Source organism: Moschus berezovskii, chromosome 13 (genome assembly GCF_049115385.1).
Source record: "Moschus berezovskii isolate FMDL1 chromosome 13, NW_MosBer_1.0, whole genome shotgun sequence".
In the NCBI taxonomy this organism is placed as follows: domain Eukaryota; kingdom Metazoa; phylum Chordata; class Mammalia; order Artiodactyla; family Moschidae; genus Moschus; species Moschus berezovskii.
This window is the reverse complement of record NC_142472.1, coordinates 11,426,342-11,452,291: the sequence shown is the minus strand read 5'-3', so window position 1 is coordinate 11,452,291 and position 25,950 is coordinate 11,426,342. Positions and strand designations below refer to the sequence as shown.

The 25,950-nt window shown below is 42.5% G+C and overlaps 1 protein-coding gene across 13 annotated transcripts in view; it reads right to left on the bottom strand.

The window, feature by feature from the left end:
- The window catches only part of DOCK9 (dedicator of cytokinesis 9), a 279,313-nt gene that overhangs the window by 107,759 nt on the left and 145,604 nt on the right, over nucleotides 1–25,950 (bottom strand). For all 13 annotated transcript variants that reach the window (XM_055426590.2, XM_055426593.2, XM_055426599.2 and 10 more), the window contains exons 3-9: nucleotides 24,104–24,193; nucleotides 17,440–17,522; nucleotides 15,422–15,491; nucleotides 13,649–13,744; nucleotides 12,553–12,687; nucleotides 6,401–6,575; nucleotides 5,376–5,443 (exon numbers count right to left, since the gene is read on the bottom strand). In XM_055426590.2, the coding sequence (XP_055282565.2) occupies nucleotides 5,376–5,443; nucleotides 6,401–6,575; nucleotides 12,553–12,687; nucleotides 13,649–13,744; nucleotides 15,422–15,491; nucleotides 17,440–17,522; nucleotides 24,104–24,193 (717 nt within the window). The remainder of the gene's footprint in view (nucleotides 1–5,375; nucleotides 5,444–6,400; nucleotides 6,576–12,552; nucleotides 12,688–13,648; nucleotides 13,745–15,421; nucleotides 15,492–17,439; nucleotides 17,523–24,103; nucleotides 24,194–25,950) is intronic.

Below are 25,950 nucleotides of genomic sequence, written 5' to 3'. Positions count from 1 at the left end.
AAGTTTTAGTAAAGACAATAAAATAAAATAAATTTCGGTAATAAGTACTTTCACAATCTAAGGCCACAAAACACAACTGTAAAAAAATAGTCCACAGACAATGCTGTCCAGCACTTCTCAAAGTGACAGAAACCAGCCCTGCTCTTAAAATAACCTGATGTCAGTCCATACTGTGGATGGAAGAAGAATGCAATTGCTTCCCCCCAAACCTGGTTGCTGCCATCCTACCCACTGTCCGTCTGATACTTTGGGTCCCATGTACAGGAAACCGAGAGGAAAATGGAGAAAGAAACTAATGACAGAGCCATTCTCTGTAAAAACTGACACTTCTCAGAAATTACAGAAGAGAACGAATTGTCTAAAACAAAAGCCATTCCACCCACTCCTGTAAACCCCAAGTTTAATCACTAATGATACACCCTGACAATGTTTTCTTCCTTTCTTCAGTTATGAACCATCCATTCAAGAGTTCCCAGAAGAACTACTGCAGACTTTAGGCCTGGCGTGCTGCAGTCCATAGGGTCACAGAGTTGGACACGATTGAATGACTGAACTGAGATGAACAGCTTAAGTTTACCCCTGAGCAGGTAAAACAATTGGAGGCCACAGCATCGTACTTTGAGGGTGAGTCATCAGAAAAATATTCTGACTGTTGGCTCATTTAAACAGAATGGGTTGGAGATAGGAAGACCTTGCAAAATCCTTTGAAGTCAGAATATATACTTTTTAATTTAAAAAGCTGCCATGATTTGTTTCTACTACTTCCCTGATATTTGACTCCCCGGGACTACTATCGCACCCTCTGTGACACAAAGCTGCAATAAAACATTCTAGATAAGGAAGCCCAAGGAATGGAATGCCAGCTGACCTCACAAACACAACCCTAGCCAATTCCTTTGTGTCGTAACACAATGACATAGTTTTCTGGACTAGGATACAGGGATGGAAGCATTTATTACAATGTGGTTTAAAAACTCAGAGAAGGTGTCTGAAATTTTTTGGTTTCTAACAAATACTTTTGAGCTTGGCACCCTGATGCTTACTGAACCTCAGTGAGACTATAAAGTTTGCAACACCACACTCTAGCCTGTATTCAATTGTGGAAAATTTACCTAGGAAGGTAAGTTCATTCCCTAAAAACAAGTTACACAGTAATAGGATGGGCGCAATTTTGGTTTAGCATGAAACAACAGTTCTCTTTCCCAGCCACCTGGGGAGAACAAATTAAGACTGAGCGGCTGTTTTTGAGTACAGCAAGAACACAAAAATAGAAAAGTTATGGAGGAAAATATAAGGAGAACGAGAGCTTTCTTCATACTATCTTTACACAGGAGACGATATATATATGTGTGTGCATATTCATTACAATGTTACCTAAGGTAAATGTAACCAGAAAAAAAATATTTATCAAATAAATAGTAATCAGGTTTACCACATGAGCGTATTACCCCTCGACACTGCAGAGGAGAAACCAATCAACTAACTTTAACTACAGTTTGTATATTTAATAAAAATGTTTATGACTACGTACTCTTGATACTTTAAATGCTGGTACATTTAGAACAAACAAATATTTGGTTCTGTATTAGACAACAGAAGGAAAAGAAAAGGTTTTAGGGTATACACAGTATCTCCACATCAGAAAACAATGAAGGTGTCCAGTACTAAATGTACAAGCAACAAAAGGGCCAGGAATATACAAAATATGCCGAAAACCTGAGTCCACATCACTCCTACTGTATGTCAAGGGCCCCTGCATTACACTCCACAACGAAATATCAACTATTTTTGTACTAAAACAACTTCCTGTCGCTCACATCCTGTTTGCTTATGTCTCAGCCACAGCAGAAGACAAAAGCTGAGGCAACAGGATGAATGGAGCAGAAAGCGGGGCTGCCCTGAGAGGAGCCTGCCCCCATTGTTCTAGTCCTTTCTCTGCAATCCAGCAACAGGATGAATGGAGCAGAAAGCGGGGCTGCCCTGAGAGGAGCCGGCCATTAAATTACACCTTTGCCTGCCCCCATTGTTCTAGTCCTTTCTCTGCAATCCAGCTTAACTGTGACCTGACCTCCCCATGGGCTGTTTCCCACTGCTGACCTCTTAACTTCCTCATCCCCTTGACTAAACTCTCCCTTCTGGTACAGCTGTGGGACTCCAGCCTTGTTCCCCACCTCCCCCGATTCAGTCTCAGATCCTGCATTCCTTCTAAAATCAGGATAACCAGTGATCAATCAACCTTCCTCCTTTCTTAACAGGTACCAATGATCCCTGCTCCAGAAACACTGAAGCGAGTTGGAAACCGTCAAAACCACTCACACTCGGAGTCCTGGACGATGGAGGGGCTGAGAGTCGGGCACACAGGTGCCTGAGCCCCTCATACTGTATTTGGCCACCAAGCAGGCACCTGGACAAGAGGTCTCACCAACAGACACCTGCCCCACGGGGGGCGGGGATGGCAGCGTGCTGATGAGCGATGGCACAGCTTAATTTTCCTTTCTCCCTTTGAAAGTTTACCTTCTGCCTTTTTCTACCTTCTTTAAGTAAAATGGTTTTAGAACACTTGAGAGCTGGCGTGAGGTGGGCTGGTGGGTGGGGAGGGGGAACAACAGTTCAGCCCCTTATAATGCTGTACTTTTTAGATTTCGACCATGACTCGAAGAAATACATTTACATCACAACCACTCTCTCTCTCTCCCCATATGTAAGTGTTTATATGCATGATATATAGTATCTTAAATAATATCTATCATTATTAAGGGCAGAGCACTTCAGTATTCTCTATGCAGTTCTATCCACTTTTTATTCTGGGTCACATACTGTTGAGCTTAAGAAGCCTGCCATCTAAAGCCTACTCTTTAGAGTACGTGTGTATGCTTCCATTTTTAGGAAGGTCGGAAATGGCAACCCACTCCCGTGATCTTGCCTGGAGAATCCCAGGGACGGGGGAGCCTGGTGGGCTTCCGTCAAGGGGTCACACAGAGTCGGACACGACTGAAGTGACTTAGCAGCAGCAGCAGCAGAAGAGTTAGAATTAATCTATGATGATAGAGGTCAAAACGGTAAGGGTTATCAGCTGAGATGGAGGATACAAGACAGTCTGCTGAGGTGCTGGAAATGGTCTATATGTTGACATGGGTGGGGGTTCTGCGGGTGTGCCAACGTGAAATCCAGCAAGCTATACAATTAGTGCCCGGGCACGTCACTCTATGTAAGTCCTACTTCAGTTAAAAGGAAAAAAAAAAAAAGAATAAAACATTAAAACAAAAAATAAAAGAGAAATGGATGTTAAAACCAATTTAATTAATTACCTTTTACCAACTAAAACAGCTTCAGCTAACTTGGCCGTTACCCACTGTTTGAAAACAGCTTCAAATATATCTTATAAATGTACTTTTTAAAGAATAAATGTATGTGATGTATGTCTCCTTTAAGTCTGACAATCAAGGAATTCTGAACCATGCTGGCTAGGTAGCAGTAGGCAGTAAGAGAGGAAAGGAAGGCACAGCTCTTATCTGTCTTCACAGGAAAAATACAGATTTCTACTTAATATTAAGCTCAAAGAAAAGCGATGACAAACCTCGTCGGTATACTACAAAGCAGAGACATTATTTTACCAACAGAGGTCCATAAAGTCAAAGCTATGGTTTTTTCAGTAGCCATATATGGATGTGAGAGTTGTACCATAAAGAAAGATAAGCACCAAAGAATTGATGATTTCGAACTGTGGTGTTGGAGAAGACTCTTGAGAGTCCCCTGAACTGCAAGATCAAACCAGTCCATCCTAAAGGAAATCAGTTCTGAATATTCACTGGAAGGACTGAGGCTGAAGCTCCAATACTTTAGCCCCCTGATGTGAAGAACTGACTTATCAGAAAAGACCCTGATGCTGGGAAAGATTGAGGGCAAGAGGAGAAGGAGGTGACAGAGGATGAGATGGTTGGATGGCATCACCGACTCAATGGACAAGAGTTTGAGGAAGCTCTGGGAGACAGTGAAGGGCAGGGAAGCCTGGCATGCTGCAGTCCACAGGGTCGCAAAGAGTTGGACACAACTGAGTGACTGAACAGCAACAAAAACAAAGCTCAACAATATGAGTCTTCTCTTAGGTATCCAGTGTTCACCCAGTAAATGGACAAAGTTACTGTTTTGAATTATAGACTGAACTGCATATATTATCTGTTTCAACAAACATTTTGCTTTGAGAAATCACAAACCCCAAAACATCCAGAAAAAAGCAAATCTCAATGTGAGTACGGTACACAGAAGTTCATAACACAAAACAAACACATAAGCCAAAACCCTTCCAGCCTAGAAGGTTACAATGGTGGCACTAAAATTAGCTTTAATAGGCAGGTGCTAAAAAGACACTGTGGTAACAGTCAAGTTCTAAAGAAAAACAATACTCTCAAGTCTCAGCCAGGGAGGTAAGTTTTATATTTTAGAACAGCTATGCTGTCTTAAAGTAAAGGTCAATGTTGAATGCCAGTCTATTTATAATGGTATATAGATAAACCATGTTTTCTATTACAGTGTTTAAGATGTGGGTGTGTAGGGTCTCTATTTCACTGTATTCTCACACACACAAAAAAGAGAGACAGAATAAACAGGGAATAACAGAGTAAGAATATAAAGGGCCAAAGAAGACAAAGATATTTCTCTCATTTAAAAAGAATCATTCATAGAGGCACACAAGGAAACAAGTACAAGGATATTCATTGTAGCATTGTTTGTAATAGAAAAAATGGAAAATAAGAGAACAGTTAAAGAATTTCAACTATAAAGGATATTTTATTTTTTTTAAAGATATTGAAAATGAAAGAACAATACAGTAACAGGTGTGGAATCTGGGAATTTTGATCTTCTCTGTGCTTTTCAGTAATTTCTGAGTTTCTCAAAGTTATACAAAAAAACAGGTATAACTATTTTTTTTTCCATTCAGAGTGACCCAGGAACAATTCATATAACTCAGGAAACCCTTTTTGGTTCAGTAACAAGATTACTAGTAATAGAGATCCATCCTCTTTGGAATTGTCTCTATTAACTTAAATAAGGGAGCATATGTGTGAACACAGTAAGTAACACGTTACCATGGAAACATTTACCTGTGCATCTTGGTTATTTCTTCAGTACGTGTAATGTAGTATGAAATATTATGGAGGAAAAACAAAGGATAACAAAAAGAGAATATGTCACAAGGCACTTTCTGGAAAACAAACTGAAACCTGACTCAGGTCAGTAATGATATTTTACCTCACCAAAGACTATGGTCAAAAATTAGCAGTAACTGCACTATGAGTTTAGTAGTTCACTACCATGTATTTGTGAAGCATTTCAACACCATCCTATGATGAGTGGAAGATTTAACATGAGGTTACCTTGGCAAGTTCAGGCAGGTAGCTATCTAAACTGGAACCAGAACCTTCCAATTTGCTTTGTTCATCATCTAAAACAGTAAAAGAGATCACCTAAGTCATTTGTAGTTGAATGTATTTTATTTAAAACAGGAGAAGGAAGGCTGTTTCTTTTATGTGGCCTGGAATACCGTGGTTTTCAATCTGGATACCCAACAGAAACACCTCAGGGCTTATAAAAAATGCTGATGCCAGGCCCAGGGGTGAGCATGGAATATTTGATGGTGGAACAGCCTGGGCAGTGTTTAAGCAGAACTGTCATTAGCTATGGGCAGCAGGCCACATGGCCACGCCCACCAGGTACCAGCCAGGCCAACTAAACCGGAACCGCTGGTGGGACAAAGGGAAGCACATTTGTTAAAGGTTCCCAGGCACTTCTAAGGCATAGCCAGCAGGGTTGGGAATCACCAACCTTTTATTTCAACCTTTTATTTCAAGGGCCTGAAATAAAACATGAATTGTCAAGAATGTAGCCAGATTTCCCCACCCACTGATTTAATCTGTGGCTTCTGCCCATCCTAACTCTGACTTGAAAATTCCAAAGGATATGATTAATGATAACAATAAAAGCCATAATTAGCATTTTAAGTGCTGACTCTCTGCCAGGCACTTGAGATACATTATCTTGCTTAACCTTCCCACCAACCAGCAAATTCCATTTTTATTCCCACTTTACAAGTGAGTAAACCAAGGCTCTGAAAACATAGGGAGCTCGCCTGAGGTCTCACAGCTGATAAATGGCATTGCTGGGCCTTGAACTCAGGTCTTCCTCTCTGCCTCCAAAGCTTTGGTTCTTCCCATTACACGATTTCCTTACACAAATGATGTCAGCGTAGGACATCCTACTGTAATGCCGACAGCCTGTCTGTAAGGAGCTCACATGTGTCCCACCTCCATGTACCTGTCAGTAATCTACTTCCTGCATCCTCTGGGGAAATGGAAGACATGGTGGCATGTTCGCACACCTGGAGAGAGCCACACCTGCCTACCTTCGTGAGAGTCTCCGTTCCGCTTTTCCTGCATCGCAGCTTCAAAGTTGAGCTGGAGAATCTTGTTCAGAATTGTGATCCACTCTTCCATTTCCACTTCACTGTCTGCTGCCAGCAGGTAACTACTTTTGTCCTGCATCTTGAGCTCAAAAGCAAAACGCCTGACTTTGTTGTTCTGCAAGGAGGAAGGCGGGGAAAGAAACACATTTTAGAAGAACTGGGACACCCTTGAAAATTCTTCTCTTTATTGTCTGCTGGTGAGCACTATCTCACGGGCATTTCAGATTGAGTCATTTAAAAAAGCAAGCCCCTTCCCCTTCAGCCCTCATCACTCTCCACCTTCCCTGATTTATCTTCTTTGTGGCTTTATTTTCCCATCTGATACATTACAGGTTTTACATATTTATCTTATTTGCTGTCTGGCCCATCCAATGGAATGGGAGCTCCTCAGGGCAGAGATTTCTATTCTTCCTCCTTCATCCCTGTTTCTAGAACACTACCTGGCAGGTAATAGGCCCTTGAAAAATATCTGAAAAAGTTCACTGAAAATTTTCAATTTCTCTAGCTCCTATTTTTTTTTAATGAAGTAATATGTGGTATCACATTTTTAAAGCAAACCATTATCAGTGGACTTCTCTGGTGGCTCAGATGGTAAAGAATCTGCCTTCAGTGCAGGAGACCCAGGTTCGATCCCTGGGTCAGGAAGAGCCCCTGGAGAAGGGAAAGGCAACCCACCCCAGTATTCTTGCCTGGAGTATCCTATGGACAGAGGAGCCTGGCGGGCTATAGTCTGTGGGATTGCAAAGAGTTGGACACAATTGAGTGACAAAACTACTAAACACTACTATTATCTACCAGTAGGTTTGACTCCCTTACCTGGAACTTTCTCACCACTTATGAGTCTCAGAAGGTCTTTAGACACCAGGTCTCCCTTCCCCCAGCTTCTCTCATGCCCCCAGCTTTTCTGAGCAAAGTATAAAAACCGTAATCCACGTGCACTGTATTCAAAGGATGAATGTGCTGGGAGGCCAGGGTTTCTGCATCTGGGCACTGCTGACTCCTGGTCCCTCTGTTACGGGAACAGTCCTGGGCCCTGCAGCCTGTGTGGAAGCAGCCTGGCCAGGGTTTCTGAAGACTCTTGGGCCCTCTGTTATGGGAACAGTCCTGGGCCCTGCAGCCTGTGTGGAAGCAGATGCCAGTAGCACACCCCCTAGCTGTGACAATACAAACCTGCCTCTGGATAATAGCAATCTTTCCCTGGGGGTACAATCACCCTGGGGACTGCACTAGACAGAGGTTCAGCTCTGAGGAGTATGACACAAGACTCCTGGTGAGGACAGGGGGAGGGACGTGACATCACACACTGCCACCTACATGCGGGGGCCAGGCAGAGAGCTCACTCATTAAAATTCTGGCTGGTTAGCCGCTGGCCCTGGGGGGCCTCAGCAAAGGTCTCAGAGACAGGGTGGCCTCCCAAAGGCGGCTCTGAGTCCTCTACAGTGTGGTTCAGGAAAGAGCTGCTCCCGAGAAGCATGTTGACTGCCACGCCCTGGGCGCACTTCACATCTAGCCAGGTGTGAAAGGAGTTCTCAGCGCTCCTCATGCACTTCTTATTAGGAAAATATGGTAAAAGTGGAGCTAGCAGCAGGTCTTGATTCCCAGTTATTCCTCTCTCTGAGCCTCAGTTTCATTATCCACAAAATAAGTGTAATCAACTTCAAGGTCCTAAAATAGGGGCTCAAGATTCATTTCGGGTCTATTTTTAAATTTTAGTTTAGGCATTTCTTTGAACTCACAGCATTGATCAACTAACTTTTTTACAATGTTCAAAAGCAACATTAGGGAAAAAAAAAACCAACCTGTAACACTTAAGCCATTAATTTTGGTGATTAGCTTACAAACAGATACAGAGATAGAAACAAATGATTAAAAAAATTCTGAATCCTTAGATACAAATCATTAAATGCAAAATGCCATCTGCTACACCTGCAGAGAATATAAAGGAAGTGATGGCCACTGAGGTCAGAACCTTAGAGTCTGAAATATGTTCCAGAGACAAAACAATCAGGAATTCTTTACTGCAAACCATCTATGCATTGACTCCATATTGCAGACCATCTATATACTCTGCCAAAGACAGGCATCACAGCTGTCTTATAAAACAAAAGTAATTACTTCTATTTTCCAAACGATGTTACCAATTATATATAGTTTTGCTTTAAACATTTTTGTTCTTTTAAAGTCAGTGATAGAAAATTCAACTAAAACATAACTGAAAAGTGCTCTCAGCTTAAGAATACAAATGAAACTCCCACTTGGGAATCCCACACAAGAAGTTACTTCACTGTCATTGATAATGCACTCTGGTACGCCTCCCTTTACACGGTGAATAAATCTTCTTTCATATAATTTGGTTTACATAGTGGCAGCTTTCAGCTGAGGCTGGGTCACAAGCTGAGAGCACCGGGGGGTCAATTAGCTGTTGATGCAAAAATAATTTTCAGCGGACATTAACTGGTGCTGTCATCTTGACCTAGGGCCTAGGTACAACTTTCCTGTATCCCACCCCCTTTTTAAATTTCAGTCCTGCACAGTGTTTGTGAGTTTCTGCTGTTGTTGTAACCATCAGTAATTAAAAAGACCAAGATTTAACTAAAATTGTATTTCTGGTTTTCCTAAAAAAACTCAGATGATCTAGCAGCCTTGAGCTGGCAGTGCCACCAGCAGCATCAGCTCCCCATTGAAGGGAGCCCTTGTGTTCCAGTTTGTCAGCGTCCCCAGCATTCCCCATTGCTTTACATGCGCACCTTTTCTTCCACCTAACTTAGTGGTTTGGCACTTGCAGCCATCTGAGTCTGGACCCTTCTGGACCCCTAACTTCCATGCTCACTGTGATGAAACAATGAAGTCTGGACTTCTCCCATCGTCAACTACTAGAAAACTGGGCAAAAGAGATGAAACAACTCTTGCCAGATATTTTGCAAACAGCAGTGCAGCCCTACGAGTCCCGATAGAAAGGAAATGAATGAAGTGAGCCCTACCAGCACCTTAGCTCTCTGCCTGGACCCAGGAAGGTGAGCCTGAAAAGAGTCCAACAGTCCCGCTGACTAAACAGATTGCCCAGAGTTCACAAGATGTAGGTGGAGAGAACACGCAGGACAGAGTCTCCAGAACAAGAACAGAGTTCTCAGCACACACAGACAACAGAGACCCAAACTTGGTAACAACACATTCATTGAGTGGTTTCTATTTATATGTTGCTGCTGCTGCTGCTGCTAAGTCACTTCAGTCGTGTCTGACTCTGTGTGACCCCATAGACAGAAGCCCACCAGGCTCCCCCATCCCTGGGATTCTCCAGGCAAGAACACTGGAGTGGGTTGCCATTTCCTTCTCCAATGTGTGAAAGTGAAAAGTGAAAGTGAAGTCGCTCAGTTGTGTCCAACCCTTAGCAACCCCACGGACTGCAGCCTACCAGGCTCCTCCACCCATGGGATTTTCTAGGCAAGAGCACTGGAGTGGCTTGCCATTCCCTTCTCCGAGTTTGGGTTATTGTGTCTTGACTTTGTGTTTTTTTTTGAGTGGCTTTTTTGGTGAAGCAAATCCCAGGGATGGGGGAGCCTGATGGGCTGCCGTCTATGGGGTCACACAGAGTCGGACACGACTGAAGTGACTTAGCAGCAGCAGCAACATATAAATATGTTATGCTTCACCAAAAAAGCTACTCAAAAAAAAAAAAAAAAAACAAAGTCAAGACACAATAACCCAAACTTCAGGTTACCATACATAAGGGATAAAGAGAAGATCAATAGGGAATAAGAATGGCATCAGGCTGCAAAAATAACACTAGCATCTAGAAGACAATGGAAGATCTTCAATGTCTAAGGTAAACTTCACCTTGGATTTTGATACCCAGCCAAACTGTCAATCAAGTATGAATGCAAAACTGAAGGTGTCTGTCAACAGACTAACTCAAAAAACTAAGATCCTATGAATAATTTCCCAGGAAGCAATTGGAGGATGTGTTTCTCTCAAGTAAGAAAGCAAAGGGCGAAAGAAGATGACACAGGATCCTGAAAACAGGGACTCTGACACAGGGAGGAAGGCAAAGGGGATTTCCAGGATGGTGACTGTACAGAGTCACCATATAATCTGAACTGGTTTAGATTAGAGCAGGAAGGAGGGCTGCAGGAGCTGAAATCCTCTCTAGCATCACATTACATCCACAGTTGATGAACAAAGAGATGCTAACACTCTTTATCTAGCAATATAGACATAGAGCCCAGAAAAAATTTAAAAATAATGGGAAAAGTTGAAAATGATCATTTCAGGGAGTGGGGAGTAGGCAAAGTGAGGGTGACGCTGGTAGGAATGCACCTTTAGTGCTTCCTCTCTGTGCTTTTTGACATTTAAACCAAATGAATGTACTATTTTGGATGAAAACAAAATTTAATTCTAAATAAACATGTGAATACATAAGCAAGGGCCAAACCAGAAGCTGTGTCTCTAACCTTAGTCACACTGGCCCCACAAAACAATCCTTCTTAAAGGACCGAGCTTTGGGACGATGTCATCAGCAGATACTGACTCATTTTAAGGAAGCATTCTCTGATCACGGTGATTGCGTCTATTGTGAGGAGTTGTCAAGGAGATTGTTCATTAATCAGACAGTGTCCTCTGTATGAGGGCCCCCAAGAGAAATGTCTGAATGGGCTTTATTCTGAGATTACTCGGGCAGCTTCTGACTAATTGGATTGTTTGTATCTACAGACACTGTGCAACCAAACGGGTCCCTGAGCTAGAAAGCGCAGAGCTGGTGTGTCACCCACCCATAGCAGGTGTTAGTTCTTTACAATATGTGCTTTTTCCTCAAATTAATACCACCTCGTCTCTTCCCTACTCTGACTCCTTGTTCACCTTTCACGCCCACTTTAAATTTATAATATCCTGTATTTTTGGTATCCTTGTAAATTGCTACCTTAGATCTTCCTGGGAAATGGGAGGGGAGGGGATAAGTGGATGGACAGATGAACGTGCAGATGGAGAAACTGCCAACCTGCTTTCAAAGGAAATTCCACACAGGTATGGAAGGAGCCACATCAAACTGTTAACAGCAGCTCTTTGAGAAAGGGAAAGATAGGGGTCAACAGGGACTTCTGCACTACCTGTACTGTCTAATCTTCTATAATATTAACATGCTCATGTACTGCGAGAGTGCTAAGTCACTCCAGTCTGTGACCCTATGGACTGTAACCCACCAGGCTCCTCTGTCCAGGGGATTTTCCAGGCAAATAAACTGGAGTGGGTTTCCATGTCCTTCACCAGGGCACCTTGCTGACCTAGGGATTGAACCCATGTCTCTTACATCTCCTGCACTGGCAGGCAGGTTCTTTACCACTAGTGCCACCTATTACGTATAATTAAAATAACATTTAAGATTCACTCTACAACTGTAACAGCACTTATGGCAACAAAAATACCTAATATTGGCTGAATGCTTACCAAGTGCCAGCACTGTTCTAAGCTCTTTACATGTATTGATTAATCCTCTCCATAATCACATTCAGTGCTATCACTATCCCCATTTAATAAATGAGGAAACTGAGGTGCACAGAAGTTAAATCATATCTCCAAGGTTACAGAGCTGGTCAGTGGTAGAAGGGGGATATGAACTCAGTCTGCATCTGAAACCCAACCTCTTGATCAATATATACTACTCTGCCATGGGTACTATGATGATAAAAGTCATCACTGAGATGCTAAGAACTGTCCTGAATATTTCCAAGTTAATTCATCCAATCCTTTAACTTATTTACCCTATTAAGGAAATATTATCATTATCTGAATCTGGCATATGAACAAACTTCAGTCAATAGCCGGTCGAAGGTCACACAGTTAAAAAGTAGATTAGCCAGGTTTTAATAAGAAAAACATTTGCTAGAGCAGTCGGGCCTCCTATAACATAATTCTGCCTGTCTCGTACCCACTGTCTTCTAAACTGATGAAAAACAAACCTTTACTCAATTTTTACATCTGCCATTATATTTCTACCATAAATATAGCCATTTTTGGAAGTGTTTGTTTAAATCTGCTAATTCATAGACAGTATTTTTACAAATGAGAAACCTCAATTATAAAACTTGTTTCATATTTACCTGAACCACACCCATACAGGAATCGAGAAATATTGATCCTTTTGGTTCCTTGGAGATCTTTTCATCTTTATAAAAATTCAAATTGTAGGACCCATCACCAAGTTGAATCAGGTGGAAAAATCGTCTTTTAAATGACTGAGAGAAAAATATACACACAGTGATTGTTTCAAAACGAAAGGAGCCACAATCTCTCTCAATAACTCACAATGATGCCCTGACGTAAAAACCATTTCAGTTCTCTCCAAAACAAATCTCATTCTGGCCAGCGCCCAGGTAGCTGGGTGAGTTAAGACTCCCCATTGCATCTAATAATTTCTCTGCATTTAAATTCTGAGGGGTTGGTTCACTTAACATTCCTGGGTCATTTTTTTCACCCAGAGAATCAGAGATTTTTACATAACCACCCAGAATTGGGCCAGTGAGTTCTGATTTGGGAAGCAGCTGGAAAGGATGGAAACTTTCTTAAATCCCCAGGGTTTCTCACTCAGAGTAGGAAGTATTCTCAGCCTCATGATACTGGACGACTTTCCAGCCTCAGGGTTACGACAGTCAGCATTTCCCCTGATTTAATTTTATCTCTCCTGCCCATCCCACCTCCCTTCCACTGCTTCTCTTTACTATTAATTCTGGTCTTTCTCTGCTCCTACTTCTCTCCTGAATAATTTTTACACTAGTTTTACTTTTCTCTTGGCAACCTCCTTTTCAACTTAATCATGTTCCCTTTAGTCCTTGATTTCTACTTTTCTTGATTCATTGCAGGAAAACAAAATTGCTTGTAGCCCCTTGGTGATGCTCTGCGAGGTACCGAGTACCCCTTTTGTAGTCAACACAGAGAAAGAAAGGCTATATGGTGACTACACCTCCATAGCAGCCTCCCAATAATCTTATCACGCTGGTGGTCGGAGGTTGACAAGTGGAGGGGGGTGGAAACTGTACCAGTGAGGGTCGATCACCGATCACCAGGGAAGCATCTTATTAACCAGACAATGTCACTTTTGTTGGGAAGAACAGCATACCCATTCATCTTGAGCATCATTCCAAGACCTACAGCAGAAAGGGCTTAATCAGGGGAGAGCAGGGTGATGGGCCTCCTTACCCTCATGGTCACGCTTATTGCACTGTTCATGTTGCCTTTGTACAGCCAGCCGTGCTTGGTGATCCCACCCTTCTGAGAGCCGAGGGAGGCGGCATCCTAGGAGAGAGGGACACCACCAGTCAATCTCCCATTGTCACTGATGGCAGATCCGTTCAATTCATGCCAGGTGGCCCTCACCCCTTTACTGGAAACCGTCTGGCACTTATACCTACTAAGTTCACTTACCAGGAAATAAGGGGGACAAGCCTAAATTTCTGCAAACTCCAGTCCATTAAAAAGCAAAGCTTGTTCCAGTCCAAGTTGCTTCATTTTTAAGTGTTTAATGAGCCACAGAAAGTACATACCATACTCGACCACTCAAGTTGTAAGGTCTCACCCAGTTTCATGAAAAATGTTTTCACATTACACTCCCCGATAGTTGGAAGACAAAAGCAAATTCCTGGAAAACTTCCCAGAGGCTTAGTTCAGGGAAAGGTGAATAAAAAAGGAAGGAAATATGAGGCAACAGAGAAAGGAGAGATAAAATGCCGGAGCAACAGAACAGAGGGAAAGAGAGGCAAGAACACAGCAGGGAGAGAGAGAAGTGAAGAGCAACAGCTCGAAAGGTTAATAAAACTTGTTTCTTCACGTTCTGACCCCAACTCTGAGATCTGGGTTTAAGGGCATGGGGCGGCCAGATGCTGCGAAAAATAGGTCAGGTATACATTTGCACATACAATAAGCAGATATGAAATACACACACACACAAATACACAAACTTTCCACGACACTCTGACTCGGGCCCCTTCCTCATTCTCTAAGATCACCCCCTGGTGATGCCTTTTCCCCTTTAAGGCTGGGCCCCACACACTTCAGTAGGAACTTCAGAAAGAGAGGACCACACTGTCAGTCGCCCAGCTCACGCCTCCTAAGCACTAGTCTGATGATGATCTCTGTTTCCGCAATCCAGTAGATAAATGCAGAAGGACCCATCTTACACTTTGTCTGAGACCACCTCAGTTTTAGCCTTGGTGATTTTACTGCTGCCGTTATTATCTGCAATAATAGAAACAACTCACCTGCCTAGGATTTTACAGTTTGCTGTGTGCCCTTATGTGTGTTATTTCAATCGGTCCTCCTCTCACTATTAATTTACACCAAGGCTTTAATATCTTGTTTTTCATTTTGAATGACCACTGACTCTTTCCAGAATATTTCTAAAGTGGTTTCTGAAATACTTTGCTGCTGTGCACATTATTAATGCCCACAATGAGCTGAGTAGGGGAGAAGAAGAAATGCAGAGACAGCCGGTACTAACTTCTTTATTAGGTTTTCCTTGTTAGGTGCACGCAATACCCTTAATGCCCCAGTCATCATCCATCCTCCAATAGTATGGAAAGTGGGCTTGTTAAAATCAGAGCTTCTGGGTACCATTTACTTCACTCAAAGCTTTCCCTGAACAGCCATTTAAAACCTACTGGCTGCCAGTTTGTGTCAAATACCCTTTGAAAAACATCCTAAACTTGGGATCTAAGTTATCTTGATCTTTTAAACAATGTAGCCAAAACTTGCCTTTGAAAACGATCTCAGAACAAATAAACAAGGACCAGAGGAACAGGCAATGCTATGTAGTGGAGTTGAAACAGAGACCATTATTTCCATCAAACAAGACATTTTTTAAAAATTCTTCCCCTGTTTCAAGAAACATTCCAATTCCTGTTTTGGATACATGTTGGTAATTTTCCAATAAATCGTCTGTGAACGATTTTTAAATCCATAAGCGAGCAATCCTACCTCATCTTTGTCGACCTCCTCGTCCACTTCATAGACGTGAACTGGAAGTTTATCCAACTTGGCCATTTTGCTTTAAAAAGAAGAAAGAAACTTGTTTTATAATTACCTAGTCTATGAAGAGATGCCACATTTCTTCCCGCATCAGAGGAACAAGCCTTTAACAAATTCAGAGCGGGCCCACTTGGCTGAAGAATGGAAACAACTGATGACATTGCTCCCAAAAGCTATACAGACAAGATAACGGTAATGTGTATGCAGAAATAAAGACATGGCAGAATAACTTTAATATGAAGCTTAAATGAGTTCACTGCCTTTGAAGCGACTGCAAAGCAGTCTTAATGATGATGGTATTAACGATAAAAAGAGGACAATAACAGTTTCAGCTATTACATGCTAGGCACTGTGCTGCACTCCACATGTGGCGCTTCCCCTTGTCCATTAGATGGAGGAAACTGGTGCTAAGACCACTTAACAGATGAGGACACTGAGGCTCATAGAGGGCAGAGGAAGGAGATGATGCGGGCAGACCACAGAATCGATGTTCTTAAGTCACTGTTACAAACTCCTCCTCCTCATCACATGGCTGAAACTCTTATTAATGCTCAGAGGTAAAATCCACCAGCAGCAACAGTATATAGTGTAGTAAATATACTGTATCCTCAGTCTGTTCTCTTTCAGTAATGAGAACAGCATGAACAAGCCTATCAGTAACCATAGGTGAATTCAATCAAAGGGGAAGAACCAAGGCCCCGGATGAGTGTTGGGTAAATGTAAAAGCAAGGAGCAGAGCCATCTGGAGAAGACAATGCTGGAAGGGAGTGTTCTCAGCTGAGGTTTAAAAGAGAAGGCCGAGAAGTTGGCTGAACACTCTTAAGGAGTGGCTGAACCACACAAACAGAAAAAAAACAAACAGCTAGGTCCATTGACAACAGTAAAAACAGTTCAAGCTCACAGATGCAACAAACACAAAGAAAAATATATTAATAGAGTCTCAAGTACAATTTTCATTGGCAACAGTTACCTTTGACACAAAATCCATCACTGTTTGCTTTCAACTTTCATAATAACCCCAAATTTGCCAACTGTATCATTTCAGGACATACCATTTTATAACGGATCTCCTCTCAAGGCAAGACCTATCTATACCTGGTTTACTTTAACTACCCTTAATCAATCTAAACACACTGGCTTTTGGTGTAGTTCAGAATGAGTTAATCCTTTAAAAGAAGTGAAATTTGTCTGGGAAAATGTTTTTTAAAATATAAAATTTGTTCAATATAAAATGCTTTTCATGTCTCTTCAAAAAATTCTTTTTAAGATAAAACACACTCCAACATAGTTCAAAACCCTTATATTTTCTTTGTTTGCTATTTCTCACTTAAAAAAAAAAAAAACCTCACCGGTTTGTGTTTTATCAGTGGTACCCTGAGTGGTACTGAACAAAATTAAACCATCCGTGAGTTTATCACCGACCAATCCCAGAGTACTAGGTTTGAGTTCTATGGTCAAATTCCCTGTAAACAGCAGCTAACCCACATACACACAAAAAGTGAAAAGTATTGAAAGTGAAAATCACTCAATCGTGTCCAATTCTTTGCCACCCCATGGACTATATAGTCCATGGAATTCTCCAGCCCAGAATACTGTAGTGGGTAGGCTTTCCCTTTTCCAGGGGATCTTCCCAACCTAGGGATTGAACCCAGGTCTCCTGCATTGCAGGCGGACTCTTTACCAGTTGAGCCACCTGGAAAGCCCAAGGATACTGGAATGTGTAGCCTATCCCTTCCCCAGGGGATCTTCCTGACCCAGGAATCGAACCGGGGTCTCCAGCATTGCAGGCGGATTCTTTAATAGCTGGGCTGCCAGGGAAGCCTCCACATACACACAAACCATCTAGAAACACGTCCTCTGATCACTCGGATTGCACGTGAAGGTACTCACTTCCCTAGGTGTTTCAAGTACAAAGACCTTTCTCTGTGTGTTTAACCCCAGCTTGTGCAGTCGGGTCGTGTACTCACTTTGGAAGCTGTCGAAACTCTCCTGAGTAATCTTCATATTTATAGTTCACAAGGTGCCAGTCAGAGTTATATGTTTTGATGCACTATTGGGAGGAGCAGAAAAAATAGAAAGCATAAGAGAAAAAGGAAAAAGACATGTGATGACTTCTGGAGAACATTTGGGAAAGTTTAAGAATGCACACCCACACCAACATCAAAATAGTTCTTTCCTCTCAACCCTCTCATGCCTGAAATTCCACCACACAGAGAGGTTCCTTGAAGCTCAAGAACCACCGAAACATTACACTTGGGAGAGGGGTCGGGGTCGTTGAAGTCACCATCATTCGTGGTCCAGGAGCAGAGGTTACAAGGAGACAAACCTCACCTCCTCTTGCTGCATTTACATAACAACATGTTGCTTCCGACTTAAACCCAACAGGTTCCTAAGAAGTCAGGTAGCCTCTATGAGAACATGAAAGTGAGTTAAAAGTGGGACCCTGAAGACTCTTCCATGGTACTTACACACACACAACTTGCTCATTAGTCAGTATTACATACATTTGCCCTCAGCATCTCATCTTATTTATAAGGGACGGTGTGAGGTAACTAGGAAGAAAGAGTTAGATTCCAGTTCACAGTGACACCTTGACCTCTTCACGTATGCATGTATGCTAAGTCGATTTAGTCGTGTCCGACTCTTTGGAACCCCGCGGACTGTAGCCCTCTAGGCTTCTCTGTCCATGGGATTCTCCAGGCAAGAATACTGGAGTGGGTAGCCACATCCTCCTCCAGGGGATCTTCCCAACCCAGGGATCAAACCCGCCTATCTCCTGCGGCTCCTGCACTGCAGGTGGATTCTTTACCTCTGAGCCACCAGGGAAGCCCATATAAGTATATACTTGTACATAATCAGTGTATTTATGAACAGACACCTGAGTGCCCACATTTTTAATATCTTAGGCAAAATGTATAAGAAAGATAATTACAGTTTACATATTTTAAACTATTTGTTGTTCAGTCACTAAGTCGTGGCCGACTCTTTGGGACCCCAAGGACTACAGCATGCCAGGCTTCCCTGTCCTTTATTGTCTCCCAGAGTTTGTTCAAACTCATGTCCATTGAGTGGGTTATGCCATCGAACCATCTCATCCTCTGTCATCCCCTTCTCCTGCCTTCAATCTTTCCCAGCATCAGGGTCTTTTCAAATGAGTCAGTTCTTCACATCAGGGGGCCAAAATATCGGAGCTTCCACTTTCAGCATTAGTCCTTCCAATGAATATTCAGGACTGATTTCCTTTAGGATTGACTGGCTGGATCTCCTTGCAGTCCAAGGGACTCTCAAGATTTTCTCCAGCACCACAATTCTAAGGCATCAATTCTTCCGTGCCCAGCTTTCTTTATGGTCCAACTCTCACATCCATACATGACTACTGGAAAAACCATAGCTTTGACGAGATGGACCTTTGTTGGTAAAGTGATGTCTCTGCATTTTAATATGCTGTATAGGTTTGTCATAGCTTTTCTTCCAAGGAGCAAGCATAAAAAAAAAAAAAAAAAAACTAGAAACTGCCAAAAATATAGTTAACCAGGTTAAGTAGCCAGAGAGTCACTTGTTTCATAAGCCATTGTTGATTGCCCACATGCAGGCACAAGCTTAATTCCAAGGCAGGAACAGAGAACAAGGTAAGCAACCCCAAGACTGGGGGTGCAGAAAGTCCAGAAGACAAGGGGTTCGACCAGAAATCAGTACCCGGAGAACTATCTTTAAAGAGGCAGGAATCTGATTGGCTGGTTTCATGACTGACCTTTCAAACTCGTGAAATTCAATAATATTTTGAAGTTATACTGAAAGGTTTTTTTTTTTTTTAAGCCATTAGGTCATCCTCCCATGGACGAGAGGATGGGGAGGAAGTGCTGGGGCGCTCCACCCTGGTGGAAGGGACCCAAGCGGGTGGGGCTGTGCTGGCCCCTGCACAGGGTGAAGTCTCTGTTGCTCAGCCTGCCGCGATGAAAGAACTCGATGGAGAGGCGTCCTTCAAAAATCCTATTTTTTAAGAAACTGGGAGAGTTGAATTAGTAATTAACAGTTTTACGATATGCCTTAAAACAAGGATCAGCAAACATTTCCTGCAGAAGGCGAGGTAGTGAATGTTTTCGGCTCTGAGGGACACACTGTCTGTCGCAACCACCAAGTCTGAGCGGTAACACGTGTATGTGAGCGAGGGGTGTGGCTGTGCCGCAGTAAGACTTTCTTTACCAAAACAGGCTGCAGGATGGTTCGCCCGTGTCCTGTTTTAAAATAAACATTTGAGATGAGTAAACACATCAGACTGCGTTTGCCTTGCATCAGTGTTACAAACAGAGCGGCAAAGGAGATAAGGCAAGAAGCTACCTTTTCAGAACAGTAAGAGAACTTCAGACAATTTTACCATATATTCAGTTTTTTCAAAAATCCCGATAGAGGGATTTTTGAAATCCCTGGTGGCTCAGTGGTGAAGAATCCACCTGCCAATACGGGAGACAGGGGTTCGATCCCTGATCCAGGAAGATCCCATGTACCTTGGAGCAACCAAGCCTGTGTGCCACAGTTTCTGAGACTGTGCTCTAAAGCCCGTTCTCTGCAACAGGAGAAGCCACTGCAACAAAAAGTGGCTCCCACTCACTGTAACGGGAGAAAAGCCCTCGAAGCAATGAAGACCCAGCAGAGTCCAAAATAAGTAAGCTATTTAAAAATGGCCCACATCAAAAAAAAAAAAAAATCTTTAACAATCCATGGACTCTAAATGTTGCTATTGTAATCGGCCTTCACTTACAATAACATAGCTTTCTTGTAGCAGGCAAATTTATTGATGGCATGGTTAGCTTCTAAACATCAACTAGAAGAATGGAGATAAAAACTCACTATTTTTTTTAAATTAAGGAGCACTTCAAGAAACAAGGTTAAGTTCAGTTCAGTTGCTCAGTCGTGTCCGACTCTCCGTGACCCAATGAATCACAGCACGCCAGGCCTCCCTGTCCATCACCAACTCCCGGAGTACACCCAAACTCATGTCCACAGAGTCGGTGATGCCATCCAGCCATCTCATTCTCTGTCGTCCCCTTCTCCTCCCACCCCCAACCTTTCCCAGCATCAGAGTCTTTTCCAGTGAGTCAACTCATCACATGAGGTGGCCAAAGTACTGCAGTTTCAGCTTTAGCATCAGTCCTTCCAATGAACACCCAGGATTGATCTCCTTTAGAATGGACTGGTTGGATCTCCTTGCAGTCCAAGGGACTCTCATAAGTCTTCTCCAACACCACAGTTCAAAAGCATCAATTCTTCGGCGATCAGCTTTCTTCACAGTCCAGCTCTCACATCCATACATGACCACGGAAAAAACCATAGCCTTGACTAGACGGACCTTGGTTGGCAAAGTAATGTCTCTGCTTTTTAATATACTATCAAGGTTGGTCATAACTTTCCTTCCAAGGAGTAAGCGTCTTTTAATTTCATGGCTGCAATCAGCATCCGCAGTGATTTTGGAGCCCAAAAAAATAAAGTCTGACACTGTTTGCCCTGTTTCCCCATCTATTTCCCATGAAGTGATGGGACCAGATGCCATGATCTTTGTTTTCTGAATGTTGAGCTTCAAGCCAACCTTTTCACTCTCCTCTTTCACTTTCATCAAGAGGCTCTTGAGTTCCTCTTCACTTTCTGCCATAAGGGTGGTGTCATCTGCATATCTGAGGTTATTGATATTTCTCCCAGCCATCTTGATTCCAGCTTGTGCTTCTTCCAGCCCAGCGTTCCTCATGATGTACTCTGCATATAAGTTAAATAAGCAAGGTGACAATATACAGCCTTGATGTACTCCTTTTCCTATTTGGAACCAGTCTGTTGTTCCATGTACAGTTCTGACTGTTGCTTCCTGACCTGCATACAGGTTTCTCAAGAGGCAGGTCAGGTGGTCTGGGATTCCCATCTCTTTCAGAATGTTCCACAGTTTATTGTGATCCACATAGTCAAAGGCTTTGGCATAGTCAATGAAGCAGAAATAGATGTCTTTCTGGAACTCTCTTGCTTTTCTCCATGATCCAGCGGATGTTGGCAATTTGATCTCTGGTGCCTCTGCCTTTTCTAAAACCTGCTTGAACATCTGGGAGTTCACGGTTCACATATTGCTGAAGCCTGGCTTGGAGAATTTTGAGCATGACTTTACTAGCGTGTGAGATGAGTGCAACTGTGCGGTAGTTTGAGTATTCTTTGGCATTGCCTTTCTTTGGGATTGAAATGAAGACTGACCTTTTCCAGTCCTGTGGCCACTGCTGAGTTTTCCAAATTTGCTGGCATATTGAGTGCAGCACTTTCACAGCATCATCTTTCATGATTTGAAATAGCTCAACTGGAATTCCATCACCTCCACTAGCTTTGTTTGTAGTGATGCTTTCTAAGGCCCACTTGACTTCACATTCCAAGATGTCTGGCTCTCGGTCAGTGATCACGTTATTGTGACTATCTTGGTCGTGAAGATCTTTTTTGTACAGTTCTTCTGTGTATTCTTGCCACCTCTTCTTAATATCTTCTGCTTCTGTTAGGTCCATACCATTTCTGTCCTTTATCGAGCCCATCTTTGCATGAAATGTTCCCTTGGAATCTCTAATTTTCTTGAAGAGATCTCTTGTTTTTCCTTTTCTGTTGTTTTCCTCTATTTCTTTGCATTGATTGCTGAGGAAGGCTTTCTTATCTCTCCTTGCTATTCTTTGGAACTCTGCATTCAGATGCTTATATCTTTCCTTTTCTCCCTTGCTTTTCACTTCTCCTCTTTTCACAGCTATTTGTAAGGCCTCCTCAGACAGCCATTTTTCTTTTTTGCATTTCTTTTCCATGGGGATGGTCTTGGTCCCTGTCTCCTGTACAATGTCACGAACCTCCGTCCAGAGTTTATCAGGCACTCTATCAGATCTAGTCCCTTAAATCTATTTCTCACTTCCACTCTATAATCATAAGGGATTTGATTTACGTCATAACTGAATGGTCTAGTGGTTTTCCCTACTTTCTTCAATTTCAGTCTGAATTTGGCAATAAGGAGTTCATGATCTGAGCCACAGTCAGCTCCTGGTCTTGTTTTTGCTAACTGTATACAGCTTTTCCATCTTTGGCTGCAAAGAATATAATCAATCTGATTTCGGTGTTGACCATCTGGTGATGTCCATGTGTAGAGTCTTCTCTTGTGTTGTTGGAAGAGGGTGTTTGCTATGACCAGTGCGTTCTCTTGACAAAACTCTATTAGCCTTTGCCCTGCTTCATTCCATGCTCCAAGGCCAAATTTGCCTGTTTGTTACTCCAGGTGTTTCTTGACTTTCTACTTTTGCATTCCAGTCCCCTATAATGAAAAGGACATCTTTTTTGGGTGTTAGTTCTAAAAGGTCTTGTAGGTCTTCATAGAACTGTTCAACTTCGGCTTCTTCAGCGTTACTGGTTGGGGCATAGGCCTGGATTACTGTAATATTGAATGGTTTGCCTTAGAAATGAACAGAAATCATTCTGTTGTTTTTAAGATTGCATCCAAGTACTGCATTTCGGACTCTTTTGTTGACCATGATGGCTACTCCATTTCTTCTAAGGGATTCCTGCCCACAGTAGTAGATATAATGGTCATCTGAGTTAAATTCACCCATTCCAGTCCATTTTAGTTCACTGATTCCTAGAATGTCGACGTTCACTCTTGCCATCTCCTATTCGACCACATCCAATATGCCTTGGTTCATGGACCTAACATTCCAGGTTCCTATGCAATACTGCTCTTTACAGCAGCGGACCTTGCTTCTATCACCGGTCACATCCACAACTGGGTATTGGTTTTGCTTTGGCGCCATCCCTTCATTCCTTCTAGAGTTACTTCTCCACTGATCTCCAGTAGCAGACTGGGCACCTACCGACCTGGGGAATTCCTCATTCAGTATCCTATCATTCTGCCCTTTGATACTGTTCATGGGGTTCTCAAGGCAAGTATACTGAAGTGGTTTGCCATTCCCTTCTCCAGTGGACCACATTCGGCTGTGGTCCATGTGATCAGATCGACTAGTTTCCTGTGATTATGATTTCAGTGTTTAAATCACCTAATTCATTCATCCCGTCTAAAGGCACCTGGAAGAAGAAACAAACCCCAAGAAAGAAAAAGAAGGCAATCTTGATGCAGTAATTTCTCTTTCCTCCTTAACAAGAAAATCATTACCTGTATGATCAAACAAAAGTAATACTAATCATATATTGATAAAGGATAGTTATGTTCATTATTACCTGCCACGTTGTGAATACTGAACTAGTCTCAATAAAAAGTTACATGTACAAACATATAAATGAAGTCAATAAATACATAAACACATGTGCTGAGTCTCCCTTGAAAAGAATATCAATGGCTGCTAGGTGTCCATATACAAGTTACTCTTTATTCCAACCCTATGAAATAAGTTCTGTCAAATTTGTGTTTTGTCATGAAACGGACCCCTGTTGACATTTCTGTCCATGTTTCAGACTCGGAAAACTGCACTTATTCTATAGACTATTTTAATGGTCATGATAAAAATGTAATTATCTCTCTCTGACACAGTCTTGAAAATACCACTGAAATTTTTAAAGGGGGAGAAGGCCCTAGAGAAAAATCACTTAATTAACACATGAGCTAGTGTAGAAGCAGCACATTACCTCTGTCACGAATAGGCTCTGGGCATCCTGCTGTGCGGTGGGGGGCACAGTGGAGCGCTGGTACCGGTCCTGTCGTCTCAGGAGGGCCGTCTGTGAAGGAGAGCACCAGGACGAGGCTTGGTGAGTGGAGACGGAACAGCGCGGGCCTCTCGGGGCAGCGGGCCCTTCCCCTTCCTCCTCAGGTCACGCACTGCAGACCCCAGACCCCAGCTGGCTCCTTCATGTGCAAAAGGTGAGGGCACTGGCTCCCAAGTTCCTCTGAACCACGGGGACCAAGGACCCCTGCAGGCAGGAAAAAGACCCTCACACTCCCCATCCCACGTGCTTGATCTAGCCCCACTATGTTGCCTTTTACTTGCCTTAACTGCCTTTTTTAAATCATGGTAAGTCAGACATAACGTTTACCATTTGAACCATTTTAAGTGTCCAGTTCAGGGCCATTAAATACATTGGCATCGCTGTACATCCACCTCTTACCTGCCTTCGACACCCATTCTTATTTACTGCCATCCCCAATGGGACACAAGCAGGTCCTTAATCCATGTCTGTTGACTGAATCTGTGACTTGTGAACACTACCTTCTCTCCTATAACTTGGAACTGCTCTTGTGTCATGAGGCTTAAATGCATACTTTAAATAATAAAAAGTCTCATGACTTTAGGCAGCAACAAATCTACCCTAATTAATGCTGTTTGGAAGGGACTGTAGTGTCGGTATGAGATAACCAGGCCTTGGGTTTCAGAAAGGAATGTTTTAGATTTTTCCTTTTTTTTCTCCCGTGGACTGTAATTCTTGGCTTACTATTAACAGATCATAGCTATAAAAACAGCACACATGAAACCATCGTGTTGACAGAATCCATGTTTGGGCTACTTACTAAGCTGGGATTGCCCAGCCTCTGTCCAGCTGTTTCTCTTCTTTCTAAGACTGGAGGAAACTTTGGGTAAACTCTGCGGTCCCTCCCCCTCCAGCACAGGGGAAGAACTCCAGGGCATACATTGTTTAAAAATTTATTTTTAATTGAAGGATAACTGCTTTACAATCTTATGTTGGTTTCTGCTATACACCAACATAAGCCAGCCACAGGGATACACGCGTTCCCTCCCTCTTGAAATGCCCTCCCACCCCTCCAGGTTAGTTCCCAGAGTCACAGAGCAAGTTCCCTCTGCTATCTCTTTCACATACGGTTCTGTGTATGTTTCCATGCTGCTCTCTCAACTTGTCCAACCCGCTCCTTCCCATGTCCACAGATTTGTTCTCTAAGTATGCATCTCCATTACTATCCTGCAAATAGGTTCATCAGTACCATTCTTCTAAACTCCATATATATGCTTGAAAATATGATCTCTAACTTACTTCATTCTATATATAATAGGCTCTAGGTTCATCTACCTCATTAAAACTGACTCAAACGTGTTCCTTTTTATGGCTGAGTGATATCCTATTGTGTATATGTACCGCATTCATTAGTTGATGGACATCTAGGCTGCTTCCCTGTTGCAGCCACTGTAAATAGTGCTGCACTGAATGCTGGCGTACAAGTGTCTTTTCCACCCATGGTTTTCTCAGGGTATAAAGGCCATACATTTTTTTAATAATCTTATTTCTTGCCTATGTTTTGCCCCTGTTGTGTCCGCTTCACCTGTATTCACTCTTTACTTGCACTGTGTCCATCTTTGAAAGTAATCAAATCCAACTTTTAGAATCAGCCACAAAAAACAAACCCATTTAGTCTTAGAATTAAAAAACACATCCTATGCCAAAGGAAAATGCCTAGAACTCTTTAGGCTTGAAGTACATGACTCTAAAACTGCACCAACCTATAGCTTAGTCAATGGTTTTAATAA